The sequence below is a fragment of the Trachymyrmex septentrionalis genome, unplaced genomic scaffold (genome assembly GCF_001594115.1).
Source record: "Trachymyrmex septentrionalis isolate Tsep2-gDNA-1 unplaced genomic scaffold, Tsep1.0 scaffold7, whole genome shotgun sequence".
Lineage (NCBI taxonomy): Eukaryota > Metazoa > Arthropoda > Insecta > Hymenoptera > Formicidae > Trachymyrmex > Trachymyrmex septentrionalis.
Window position 1 is genome coordinate 216,092 of NW_017305884.1, and position 15,014 is coordinate 231,105.

The 15,014-nt window shown below is 34.4% G+C and overlaps 1 protein-coding gene and 1 long non-coding RNA gene across 2 annotated transcripts in view; both read right to left on the reverse strand.

Annotated features, from left to right (window-relative positions):
* The window catches only part of LOC108753651, a 4,498-nt gene extending 3,812 nt beyond the window's left edge, over positions 1 to 686 (reverse strand). The window contains exon 1 of the long non-coding RNA XR_001939646.1: positions 262 to 686. This is a non-coding gene — a long non-coding RNA (uncharacterized LOC108753651). The remainder of the gene's footprint in view (positions 1 to 261) is intronic.
* A 12,849-nt stretch (positions 687 to 13,535) lies between these two features.
* Positions 13,536 to 15,014, reverse strand: part of LOC108753452 — a 27,164-nt gene continuing 25,685 nt past the window's right edge. The window contains exons 8-9 of the mRNA XM_018495015.1: positions 14,634 to 14,826; positions 13,536 to 13,861 (exon numbers count right to left, since the gene is read on the reverse strand). Coding sequence (XP_018350517.1) covers positions 13,536 to 13,861; positions 14,634 to 14,826 — 519 coding nt within the window. The remainder of the gene's footprint in view (positions 13,862 to 14,633; positions 14,827 to 15,014) is intronic.

Sequence of the window (15,014 nt, forward strand, 5' to 3'; positions counted from 1 at the left end):
AATTAATTGAATGTATATTAGATAGTAGTTCAACATCTTAACACTCGGACCGAAAAGGCGCTTTGTATTTAAAGTCTTAATATTTATAAAAATTAAATTTTATAAAATAATGAAGATGTCTAATTATTGTTTTTTGTTACACATCCGCTTGCATAAGGGATATTGGAGAGAAAAGCGTTAAAACACGTAAGTGGTTCCATTATTTACGACTCAAGGATAACGAGCGATGGAGAAACGAAGGTTGGTGGCGGCAGAACTTACCCCCTTATATTTGTATCTCCCAGGGGCGAGCGATCTTTACGAGCTTAAGAGCTGTTTCTTATTTATAATTCACAGGGCAATCGCATCTCTTATGAAATTTCTATTACGTTCTCTGTGATAAAATCTTCGTCCGAATTTTGCAGAATATCGACTGAAAATTGCTTGGAGATGGCACACTTTGATTCGTACATTCTATACAGTGTTACAATGTTATTGTTCAGCGTTTTCAATTGAAGCAGTCTGAGTCGATGCGGGTTTCCAAAAAGATGGACTCTGATTTAGACAAAAGAAAATATATAGGTTTGTGTGTGCAGTATGAATTCCGCGCAATTTTGGGGCCAATTTCATTTCTTACTAATAAAATGTATAAAGAAAGAAAAGAATAAAATCGTAATTAAATAGGTTTATACAAACAATTAAGTATAATAATATATATCTATAAAAAAATCTAAAAAAATAAAAAAATCTTGTTTTACAAAGAACTCAATATGTAGATTTATTCGCAATAAATCCAATGACTTTAATTCGATAAGTTCGATAAAATAATATATTGTAATAAAAAATGGTTGTATCTTTTTTATTATTTTATATTTAGCTTTTGAATTCTATCGAATTTGAATGAAAATTCAATAATTTTATATTTATCCATTTACGAACTTATTCGTACTTATTCGTTATTCTTTTCACCTTTTTTTAAGCTCGTCGATTATTTTCTTGGGGTGACTCCGCCCAGGCTTTTTCATTGTAAAAACGCTGTTACAATGTTCCTCGACATATCACGCGCAATAAAGATAAAACGAAAATTGACATTCGAGTATGTTAATATAACCGAATATCGTGGTGTATCGTTAATTTCAAAATTATAATATTACATGACGATTATTACCGGTCATTCAACGACGACGATCACACGGGAAACATTTTTTAGCGGTTATAACGGTGGATCGACTTATCTTAAATCCCAGCGAGTGCCCGAAGTCAACGCTTAACAATCAGTCGTACTCATTTTGGAGTATAATACATATTAATCGATTAATCGCTTAATTCGTTATTACGTGCTCTAACTATATATACTATAGTTAAAAAGCCCCGCGCAAATCGGCCCATAAAGCTTTCACAATTACGCATTTTTATTTTTTTTTTTACAAAAGTGACTTTTTTCGGCGGTTTTTCAGAGAAGATTGTTCAATCTTCCTAATTCAAGAGTATAAAAAAAAACTTATTTAAATACTTCTTAATTGTTAGCACCTATCAATACAAGGTGTTCTTCAAGTGCGCTCAAGTCAGAAATTATTTAAAAAATTCTTAACTCTCTCCTCTCTCGCTGTGCGAATATGTTAGCTTTTATGGTAAATTAATTAAAAAAAAATTCGGATCATTTCAAATTGTTTCTCACGTGTAGCCCCATCGAGAGAACTAACATTCGAAATTCACATGCAATAATACACAGTGATACGCGATCCACATTTTACATCTACAAAGTACTCGTAATATCACGTAGAATGTAGATTAATCGCTATTGACAGAGTTACAGAGAGTCGAGCGATACGCATTTACCGAATTTTCGCCGCTCGTTAAATCGCTTCGGCACTTGACTCGCATATGCTCTTTAATTATCTCCTTTGTCATTCCGATTCCTTTCTCCGTTTAAGCGCCGAAATACCGTTACGCAAAAATTCCAACATTATGTTATTAATGCTTCACATATTCTCTCCGACAACGCGAACGTTGGCAAACATTAGGCAAGATTGCCTTTGACAATTTACTACGAACATCCAGTTATCTCATCACTCGTGCCTTGTTGGAATATATGATTTTTAGTATATATTATAAATGTATGAGTGCGGCAGCAAAAACGGTCGAGGTACCTAAAAACAATGCCGGACATTAAATCGTTTAATGTTAAGCCGACGCCGATGAGTTAATGCCGGCACCAATTAGTAATCTAGTATGACAGTAATTGCGACTAGCATTTCTGATCGCATGTTGCCGGTAGTTTCGTCCGGCGATGAGACGTACCGGACGTACCAATGCATTGATCCCCATATGCAATTGCGGATGCTATACAAAATATCGCAAATCCGCGCTTTGAAATCTATAATTTCGACGATAAATCTTCCCCAACGCTTCTCGCGAGTTATCTCGCTCCACATTGATTGACTTTATAATCAGAGAAATTTCATTTATGTCTGAAAATTGAAATTGATTTATCCGTTCACCGTTCTAAACATCAGCCAAGAATTCATATCGTATCGTGCTATTTGATTTTTTTTTCCACGGATATCATAACGAATCTTAGCTATATTTGCCAACAATTATTTCAACAGTTATCACAGAAACAAAAGTTATGTAAAAAAAAAATATATAAGTAAAACTAAAAATTCATGCAAAGAAAACGCTTTCCGTACAGCCATATGCATTTCTAACTCAATCGAGTAATTTTAAATGCAAATGGCGAGCTATTCTTGAGCCGAGAAAAAAACTTTCATTCGTACTTTTGTATTTTCTCAGACTAGAGATCGCTATTTATCGTACTATGTTCATGATAGAAAAGCACGACAAATCGCGAGTTACACGCATAAACTCGACTATGCAAATGGAATACAAAGCAACTAGCGTGAATAAACACGAATAGACATGAAGATAATAAGTACGACGTAGCGTAAGAAGAAAATGTGTGTGTGTATGTGTGTGTGTGTGTGTGTGTGTGTATACAGCATTATAAAAATAAACATTGCGTGCACCTTTTCAGTGCGCGGGGCCTCGAATTGATAAGGTACATACATGCTGCTTGATCTATTCTCCTTATACAAGACAACATCTCAATGACGGCAATCAATAGTTACCAGCAATACTGCGGTTCTGCTTTCTTCGCTGTCCTAAGTGAGAAAGCTAATGATGGATAGAGATAGAGATAGAGAAAGGAAGAGAGCGAGAGAGAGAGAGAGAGAGAGAGGAGTGGGGTGGGGGAAGTATACACATATGCCCTAAATCGATAATCGAAATTTACTAATAAGATACCGTGTATCAATTGTAAACTGTATGCACGTAATGCACGTAAGCATGTAAATTAATTTAAATATTGTCGCCAGGTCGCGGAAATTGAAACGGTATTACTTCAACGATAATTTAGTTTGGCCGTGCTGCTCATGGCAAAATGCACTTCGTACCGCACATTGTCGCGTTTCTCGTTTGCCGCGCATAAATGTGAAAATTATTCGGCTGTATCGATAATTAAAATTATCAAGATGTTACACTGTAAACTGGTTCTTATAGAGATCGAGAGACACACTAGTATTGAAACTGTCTAAAGCCAGGAATACAAAAATCAATAGCCTGATGGGAAATAAAGGCCTGTATTTATAGTCGATTCTTATTTCAAAACCGATTGGAATACTAGTGTGACGGCCGAACTTTAATGAAATTGTCGTTTTACTGATTAAATACGACTTACACACATACGATTTACGAGACATGGACACATAATTTGATGCTCAACCTAGCATTTTATTAGAAAGATGTTAATGAGCTGAAAAAGGTTTTGAATTTGCAACAAGTTTCCCATTTAAAATTATATCGGGATATATTGTAAAAAGAATACATTATGTAAGAGTTATATCATCCCAATTCGAATTCAGCATTAGTCGTTGTACCTTACGAGCTTCTTGACATTTTATTCCCGCTGATATAGATAACAAACATTTTATTCGCGTTATTTCTTTCTCCACGTCTCGGCGAAAGGACACTAACGTTAAGGGATTAAGATCAGCGTGCGATTGAACAAGCATTGCAATGTGTAACGTCGGTCGGAGTAAAATCCTCGTATTTGCATTTTTAAATAAGCAAAGCGGAGTAATATGAGACGTAAAATGTGAAAGCTAAGTTTTAAAGTTTTAAAGATTCACTGTATAATCTTTATAAACATAATAATATACAAAACACACTTCGCATACGCATATCTGGAGCATGCAATATTTCAAATGCGTGCATCTGACATAAATATTTAAAAATACAAAATAATATCCTTTATTTTACACCGCATCAAATTGCTCAGAGCAATTTGTACTTTGGTCCATATTTTCAACAGCTTCCTGCGTTTGAAATATATTTTTACGCAATATTTTGATTTGTTCTGCCAATGCTCGCGATAAATATTTTTTTCCAAAATGGCGTTGCATTACTTGTGTTTTTTTTTCCAACGCAAAAAAAAATGTATCATTGGAAAAAGAAAACACATATTGAAATGGCATTGTGCAACGCATGATAAACGGCTCGCTAATAATTCGATTGAAGTGAATCTTCACATTGCAGATTGGAAAAAGAAAAGCTTTTGGCATTTATAACTGTATATAATTGCATAGTAGAATAGTTACGATTAAGATCTCCATTTTGATATAGTTATTACTGTTATAATGTTAATATAGTAATTATATTTTTTATTCTACATACTTAAAAGAATATATTGCTCATTTTTTTAAATTGCTTCTAAGAAACGAAAATAAAAAACATAGAAAGAGAAAGTGTGTTCTGGTAACGTACTTTTATTATTCTATAATTAATAAATATTACATCAAAATTGCATTGTAATGAATATTACAAAATTTTAATGATTCAAAATATCATTTTCTTTATCAAAACTTTATTTCTTTGAGTTGTGTCATTGTTTCAAATTAGTATAATGATTGTCCCCGAAAACTACTATAAAATTATAATCGTTTTTTTTAGAACAACCATCTCACTCTAAAAAATATCAATGTGGATTTAACACCATAAGTGTATCTATATAATTTTGTGTTGATGTTAATATTAACATCAGAAATTACAAATCCGCACCATGTTGGAGAGAATTGCATCAACATAGTGAAAATTACACAGACACCACATGGTGTTAAATTCACACTGCCCTATTTAGAGTTCATACATTCTTTTTGGTATATAGAATATATATATATATATATATATATATATATAGAATATATATTAGAAATAAAATTATTGTAGCATAAACGATAAAAATAGAAATAGAATTTCTAATCATAATTATTTTTATCATCCAGTTAATCACAAATACCAAACTTTTCCCTCAGTGCGAGACGTTGCGGTTATGATATAACGCAATTTATAGCATATAATATATGTATGTATGTATGATTACGAGCTGAAAAGATTCATTATCGAAATAAAACTAGCCTGACTATAGCTACGAAAAAACGACGTACTGGAAAACCGACGTATTAGTGCGTTTGATGATACGAAAGCATCGATCGCTACTTGATTTCGCGTTCCGATGTCGCGAACAATGGACCGCCGGCTGCGCCGATAGAAAACGAATATAAGCGTACTATCGATTCCTTCGTACCACGACGATTCTTAAGGAGGATCCGAGGGCGATATTACGAGCAGTAATATATTACGCTATTATGAACTATGCGCGAGTCACTATCACGCGAGATAACGCGCTTGTATTAAATTATTAACTAAACCCGTCGCCTTGGTATTATGGTATTATCGTGACCGTTAAATTGCTAAGAAGCCGGAGTTAAATAATGTTATCGCTTCCCTATCGCCGAAAGTTTCGGCGATCTCCTTTTAATAGGAAAGACGATCATTTTAATCGCGTCTTTTGTTTAGTTTAAACCGTCATCTGATGGTTTCTTCCAATATTATCGCCTTAAGATAGTTAGCGTTTCTGCACTACGACTTTGTAGCTGTTCATCAGTATATTTTAACTGATAATCGATGGAAGACATGTCTGTAAAACTGGCGTACTTTCACAATATCTTAAAACGAGTGGTGTGTCGAGAGCGTTGGTATTTACTAACACATGCAAGCTATATGTATATAAATTTCGTTTCCTTTATTTTAGATAAATGATCGGACTATTTTTTTTTTGTGAGTCCTCCTTAAAGTCCATTGTCGGCCTCTTAACATGCATCGTAGAAAGACGCGATATTTTGTATTCGGTTCATAACAACATCGGAAATTACGTACATTTACATTCTACGGGCAAGAAAGTTATTCGCGAGTTTCGCGCGTCAAAAGTTACAAACGACCGTCTGCCAGTTAGTGAGAGAACAAAGACGATCAACAAATTGGCCCCGTATTCCTTGCTGTCGCTAGCAATGACGATGTGAACAATAATTTTCTGCTCGGTGATCGATCATGCACGACCGATTCTTGTAATCGCTTGGATATGGTCAGATAGAATCGTTTCATAAAAATTACTTCCGTAATAACATATTTCGAATACAAGAAACGTTCAAGTTTCATGTTGGACCCAGCAACAATGAGTTGCCACGTTATTTTTATCTTACAATTACGTGATCGTTCATTGCAATTTTATTGTTTATCGGATCGAAAGCACAATAATATTCTAAAAAGTCTACTTTCCAAAGCGACAGTTTCATGACGACTAATAAACAATAAGCTGGAAAATGGAGCATTTGGAACGTACGAATTTCCCGCAACTGCTTCCCGCAAACGTTTAATTTGCTTTTCAAATAAATATCTACACTTATTGATAATAGTTTCCGATGAGAATGTGGAAAATTCTGTATTTTTATTTTACTGTAAGCAAGGAAAAGAGAAGATACATTGGAATAGTTAATATTTATTTCTTAATTTTTTCTTCACGAATTTGACGATTTGAAAAAAGGGATTAGTGAAAAAAAAAATTAATTGGTAATAATACTTATTACTGTCATAAGCGTGTTAATAATTTTTTTATTGTTAGAAAAAAACAATAATAGAATTTCGTAGCATTTAAAATACTAAATGCCATTGATTTGTACGAATTTTTCATTTGACATGTGTTTTTAATTGTATTAATTAGAAGTTCATTATTTCTAAACTCCACGACATATAAAGATGCACAACAATTTTCAACGATCGTACCTGTATTTAGTTACCGTAAAAGAAAGATCATTATTAACGATATTAAATAGGATTATATTATGTGGAGAATAACGATGCAATTAATTTAAAGGTCTAGTGGAGAGAGAGAGAGAGAGAGAATTGTATCAAGAGAATATGTTCTGTATTATTGCACTTCATACTCGTAATGTTAAAAGAGAACTTCGTAGAAATTAAATCCAATAAAAGTACGGACAGTTTGTAACACATAACAGCTATACTCAATTAAAGATACTTTTTACAGAAAAATCCGTTGTTTCTATAATATATCGCTTGCAATAACAGTTTGAGTTACGTTTTGTAGACAATTTAAATTAAAACTGTATTTCCTAACACGCGACTTATTGTTAGCAAGCTCGTGTTATTTTATGTTAAATTCGAGACATCCAATAACAATGCAAATCCAATAACAATGATTGCTCTCCGTTTTCTCACAAAAATGTGTGTTTCTTACGGGCTATTTCAGGCAGAAATCCTCGAGATTTTTATTATGCACAAGTGTAGGTGCGTATGCATGTATGTGGAGTTGAAAAACTAAAAAAAAAAAAAAAAAGCAAAGAAAAAAATATAGATGGCAGTAAAGAGAGATTGGATTTAAAGTAGGTAACGTATTATATAAATATTATATAAATGAAAGGTCAAATGCGTACGAATGTACAATGTTCACACATGTATGTATGTAGATACGTATGTACATACAGTGTGCGATTGCGAGATCGTTGTGCGGAATAAATATTACAGTTGCGAAAAAATTCCAGCGAGCGCATATCGCAGCGAAATGAACTACGGCACATGCAGCCCGATGCTCTGAGGCCGCTGAGGCGCACCTTAACGTATTTCCGTGTAATTTAGCTAATTGAAGTGGGCAACGACAGGCAGGCACGACGCTAGAGGATTTACGCGGAATGCGGAAAGAACTAATAACCATATTATTTTACAGAAGCGTTTCACATATATTCGCCTATATATAAATATGAAAGAGCCAAGTTGAAAAAAACGAACAAGATTCCACTCTTGTTCACACTGAAGTATTAGTGTGAAAGTTGTTGTTATTACACAATATTAAAATCCTTCTTTTATTACGTCTGCCTACAGCTGTAACAGCTGTAACAGTAGTCACGGTATCTCTATAATTCCTGATTAATGAATTCAGAGTGAGATTGCATTATCTTTCGATTTGCATCTTGTTTACCGACATGCCCTTACTGCAAAAGCTAAAACGTTATACATAATATCACTCCCTTACTTCAAAAGTAAATTCAGAAAATGTGATTTTCGAATTATTACTATGAATAAGTTAACCCTTACGTCATGATGGGAGACTCTCCAGGATCCCACCTTTTTCCATTCAATTTTTAATTATTTTGATAAATTTCTTAATATCAAATACCGGCTTTTTTTTATTTTCGTAGCTATTAGAACATGAATAAGTGTGTTTAAAAAAAATAGGTCATAAATTTTTATTTGCATAATTACTATAATTAAACAAGTAGCCAAAATTTGTGCTTTTTTTTTAAATATATTCTCCACTAAACTATATTATCAATATTAAAATGGCAATTTAAATATTCATATGAGACATCCTAAAGTATTTTTCAGAATTTTTTTCAGCTTTTTTTCGGTACATTGTTTATTTTACTATAAATTGATATATATCTTTGAAAAAATATGATAAAATCAATATTTTCTACTGTAAATCCAAATAAACAGTTTGAATTGCTCTTATAATGATTTCTCTGATAATCTAGAGATTGTTTTGAATCACTGAATCCCAATCTAATGTTAAAAATTTCAAATTTTAAAATCCAAAATGATGGAACCGTAATGATGGATCAAAAACGAAAAAAATAGTCTTATTATTTAAAAATTCAGTTTATGGGTATTCTGATTGCTGCATTTAAATCTGAGGTCATTATTAAATAAAATCTGTTTCTTAGTGAATAATTTTTTTTTATAAATAATAAAATACAAAATATTTTACTAAAAATTAATTGAATTATTGGTCCACTATTGGATCGACTATTGGATTGAACTTTGAAATTCTGACTTCTGATTACGAATCAGCGACCCAAAAAATCCCCGGGTGCAAAGTTTCAAAAAAATCGATCTCATAAATTCATGATACAAAAGAGTTAAGTAAACATATCAATCGGCAAAAGTAAACTAATTTAATTCTATAAAAAATCATCAGAACTCGAAAGGGCTCGTCTCCGAGAGTTATGAAACAAAAATGACGAAAATGACGAAAATTTGATCATATTAAGAATATATTCTTTTTGCCGGCATTATCTAATTAGTCAATAATTTTCAGTTGAAAAATAAATAGTTTCTCTCTTAAAAAAAAAATGAATTTTTTATAAAACTATTAATTATTAAATTAGGCTCCAGAGAATAAATCAAATAAATGTATATTTAATGCCTATCAAATACCAATCCAAGTTGTCAAAAAGTGTGTAATAAATGCACTTTAACAACTTGTGTTGGCTTTCATAGCCATCATACATTTATTTGACCTTTTGAAACAACACGATGTGAATTTAAACCGATCAGAATAAATCTAATTAAATAAGAGAATTCCTGTATTCGGTCAAAGCGAATACAGGAATTCTCTTATTATTATGTAATTAAGTTTATTTTCATCAATCTAAATTCGTATCATATTGTTTATCACGCGTCTCATTGAAACATATAACATTCGTTTACTAGTTATTGGTTATTGCGATAAATATTGCCGAAACTTCTGTGATCGAACCGGTATAACGCTCGTTCTGCAAAGTTGGCAGTTCTAAGTTCAAACCGTGGCTAACGCAATGTTTTTCTGCAATAAAATTATTTGCAGATTAAAAATTTTTATTAACATCTAACTACCGATTAATATTATTTGCATAAAAAATTATTTGCATAAAGAATTATTAAATTGCTTGTCAGTTGAGTAAGTGATATTAGTATTCGGGTCCTGCGTGAATCTCATGATTGCGTTTCAAGAAAAAGATTTCGGCGCGCAGATTGCAGAGTAGATACGTATATAAATTCACACAGAAATATTTTAGTGTTAAGATCTGTTTTGACAGAATATAGGAATTCACTTATTTAATTAGATTTAACATTTTTTGTTGTGCCACTTTTCAAGTAAAGAGAAATAATATAATATTTGAAATATTGAATATTAAAAAAAGAACAACTCCGCATTCCGCAAAATATCTGTAATGTAAAAAATCTGTGTAACTTTAGATTTAATAATTTATGTGCTTTTAGTCGTTCTTAAAATTCAATGTCGATCATGCGATTTGTCATTTATTATATTATATACATATTATGTGCCCGGCGCGAGAATGAAACTCGTATTAAACCCGTATTACACTACGCATTGGAGACTGAAGATTGCGAATTAAAGATTAAAATTCAGCCAATTAGAACAAAAAGGATTAAAATTAAAATTATCTGATTGATCGGTTTTTCTAATCTCTAATTCGCAATCCTCAGTCTCCGATGCTTGCGTTGGACGCGGGTTTTAGTGTGACAAGTCTTGCGTCGGATGAACGTTTTTTTTTTTTCAAACTCGTTCGCGAATGCAAACTCAGCGTAAATCGATTCTTTCCCGGTGTTCGACGCTACGAATCCCGATGTCGATCGATCATCGGCATCGAGATCGTTAAGACATTAATTGTTTGTTGCGACGACCTTTTGTGACGGCGCGGCGATGCGATTCGCCTGCTGCCGCCTCGTAATGTTGCATTTCGCTGCTGGTATCAGAACCTTTTAATTCAGAGAACGACAATCGCGATGGCCGGGCAGGTGACCCACTTATCTTTCACATCCTCGCGTATTTCACGGCTCATATGTTCCATCGTTTAACTCTCGGACAGCTGCTTTTCTTTCACATTTCGCGGCTGATCGTATAACGTAACAGGAGCTTATACGATTTAAGTTCTTGTGTAATGAGAATATAATGCTTAATTATACAAAGTAAATATTTTCAGATGAAGGGAAACTGCTCGCGTTTGTTATTATTATAATATAAACACGAGATATCATCGTTCATTATAAACTGATATTCGCGTGCGGTTCGTATGCGGCTGAAGACTACGTAAAAGGTTCTCAGCTATAGATCATTGATTTACGCTGTTCGTTGCATTTTTCTTAACTCTTGAATCGCTTTAATAAGATATTCGATTTATGGCGATTCTTTTATTAGAAACAAATCATTCTGGATCTGCGATTCTGCTTAGAATCGCGTTCCTACTTTCTAGCGTTGCTAATTTCTTTGACCTGAATACAACGATCAGAGATATGTTTAATTTAGAGAAAAGTTTAAGATATTTCAGCTCCTTACAAATTAAATAAAATTGCTTACAGTAAATACAAAGCAAGATTATATGAAAATAAATGATAATATAATGATTATTAAAAATCATGTTTTTAATAACTTTAATTTTGATAGATTTATGTTAGCAATTCTTATGCCAAATGTAAATTCTTAAATATTTTACTGCAAAGAAATTTACAAGTAACTTTATAATATTAAGATGGCCGAAATAATATATTTATTATATTTTCAAATCTAATATGTCATAAAATGTAGGCTTAGCTCACAATTAATTCAATATCTACAAAGAAATAAAACAAAAAAGAGAAAGAATTTTAATATTTCAAAGACAAATACGAATTGTATAGATTCATATAGATCGCGTTTTATCAATTCACTGCCAGTTTACTGAAAATCTGTAATGTACGTATCGCGTACGATAGATTTTAATGGCAGTGAATATCGAATAGTCCCACAGTCAGTTTAAAAGAATTTCAATTTTTCGAAAAATAAATTAAAATCCCACTTGAAGTCTGAAATTTCTATCTTTTCTCTTGTCTTTTTCTTCTTCCGTCTTTTGCTTAATACGTAAACTTGATTTATTCAACATACAACATCGAATTCCAAACATTGAATGCGTCGCGTAAATCACCGTATCATCAACGAAAAAGATTCGAGGATCGTTTTAACGGGTATTAGACTACAATCAATTTGCTCGTATTGCTATTTATCTCTGAATCGGATATATACAAGATTGTATATACACACGCACACAGACGCGCGCGCGCGCGCGCGCGCACACACACACACACACACACACACACACACACACACACACACACACACACACTCACTCACTCACTCACTCACTCACACACACGCACGCGCGCGTATGTTTATGTATAGTCAAATTGTTGAGCGCAAAGGGGTCAACAAGCCATCCTATTCGCTGAAATATAGTTGAAAATCGTCAATTCCTGCTTGGATTGCAATGAAAAGTTTCGTTTCGTACAAAATTGAAATGCAAAGCATCTACATAAATAGAATATAATAATCGCGCGCGTATTTTGCTACAATGGAAACCGTGGTAGAACGTATAGGCGTTAAGCTATGACAACGAAACCACGGTCGGCGAGTGAATGTGATAAAAATCGATGCGATTCCCTTTCTCCTTACATACGATATTCCTGTTATGTACGATATAACGAGTTCGCCAGTAGTAATCTGGGCTGATTGCTGCCTTCGGGGGTGTCACGTTTCACTTTACTTCACAGGCGTTTTAGTTTACGACTTCTTCGAGCGCGAACTTATTCTTCGTGTTAACGACGCCTACGCTCTTGGTAAGATACGCGCCGAGCCAATTTTCTACGGTCTATATTTACGCTTTACGGTAATCACAAAGATTGTACGCTTACTTCGGAATTAAAAACATTTTATCACTTACGGTACGGAATTAATAGAAGCTATTGAAAAGTCCAATGATCAATCTCTTTAAAACATTTGATTTATAGATAGCAATGAAGAGAGAAAACGAGTGGGAACTTGTGACAGATCTAGCTTTCGCAGCTGCACACAAATCAGGAGGCAATTGAAAGATCAGCAATCAGTAGGGCATAAGCTAGGACTAGTTTAATCGTAATCGTCGGAATGTAAAGTTAAAATCCAAAGTCGCGCGAGAGCGAAATAAAAAGGTTTATGTAGCATCGGTTGATCGGACATTGCATGCCTCGTCGGAAATATCAAAAATTACCTCGTCCATAGAGAACTAACAATGGTAGCAACGTAGAGAAAACGCGGCTGGGAAGGTCGCTACTTCGTTACAAAGCGATACGCACGTGTCTGCTCTTCTGCCGCGAGAAGTTGAGTATGGAGCGGTCGATACTTGACCTTTTCTTTTACGAGAGTCGCCTCACTGGCCCTCGTATTTGAAGACTGCTCCGAAGCGTAAGACGTTTCCATGGAAGTCCAACTTGCTGCTCCCAGATCATTCTGGGGATTTAGACGATCAGGAGACCGACCGAATTCGATGCCGAAGCGGACGGTCCTCGGAACTCTTTTACAGAACGTGTAGATTCTCGCAACTCTTCGACTTGCTGTCGCGCGCCCAGACCTTGTCAAGCAAATTGCGCACCTTCAGGCTGGTGCTGGTCCGACTGCCACGATATTTCTTAGGCGAGTTGTTCTCCGAGCACGAACCCAGCGGCGACTTGCTGCGGTTCTTCCGCGATCTTTTACGGAACATCTCTCTAGTCCTCTCGGGGTTCTCCAGCTTCAGGCGAATTTGCGTGAGCAGGCCGACCAGTAATTCATCGACGTTGTGATTGATTCCGACGGATGTTTCGATGAATTTACAATCGTAAGACGTTGCCATGGATTTGCCCTCTATAAATCGATAAAATCGATTAAATTCGAAATGATAGGTACTGCGCGCTCGATCAATCTTTCGCGAGTGAGCACGTAATTAATATATGTGTATGTACCGCACACACATATGTTGTAAAAATTAAGAATTTATATAATAAAATTTAATAATGTTTTCTTATTACTTTTTTTTTTCATTTGCCTCAGATTCCTCTACACATAAATAAATAAATTCATTGCACAATCCCGATACTATAATATATTATTCGATTTTAATCACAAAATACATCATTAAAGCCTCGGTACGATATGTTGCGGGACATACTGCGGACAGACTGCAGTACTACAGAAATAAATGCATAATTGCGAAAAAGATGCTATTAATCTAGTCACGTTTAACAATACAGAGAAAGCGTATTCTATGCATCGACGCGTACGCCGCGCCGGGGAGGAAAAGTGGTTAAATGGCTTTTCCCCGCTCCACTGCCCTCGGAGAATTTGCATCGGAGCAAATCGAGGTGCTGCGTCAGTACATTTACGTACGATGCGTTATCTACGATCGGCCTACATCAGCATTTCACCCTAACTGCCACCCAAATGATAGATAGGCACCTCGTTTCTCGAGCACGTTCCTAATCGCGCAGCGTGTCTCCGCGAACTATTCGATTTGGGATAAATAACTTGGAGAAAGAAAAGGGAGATTTATATATATATATATATATATATATATATATATATATGTATATATATATATATATGTATATCATGATTATTTGGATCTAAAAAAAATTACCTTCGGTTGATACCAGTCGACTGCGAACGAGATCGACCTTGTTCCCCACGAGGATAACCCCTCTCGCGGATACGTGATCACTCCGCCATAAGGATTGGAGAACCTCCTCGGCGACGCGCACCGACGCCCGATCGGTCGTAGAATAAACGACACAGTACGCGTGCGGCTCGTACGTCGAGATGCAATTTTCCGCCTGTAAACATTAATCATCAACGGAGATAGATTAACACTAATGATCACGATCGAGTTTATATGTCACCATTTTCAATTTATGAACATCGCACTTGGTCGGACACATATGAAACAGTAGTTTCGTATCGGTATTTTTTTTTTTTTTTTTTTTTTTTTTTTTTTTTTTTTTTTTTTTTTTTCGACTTATAA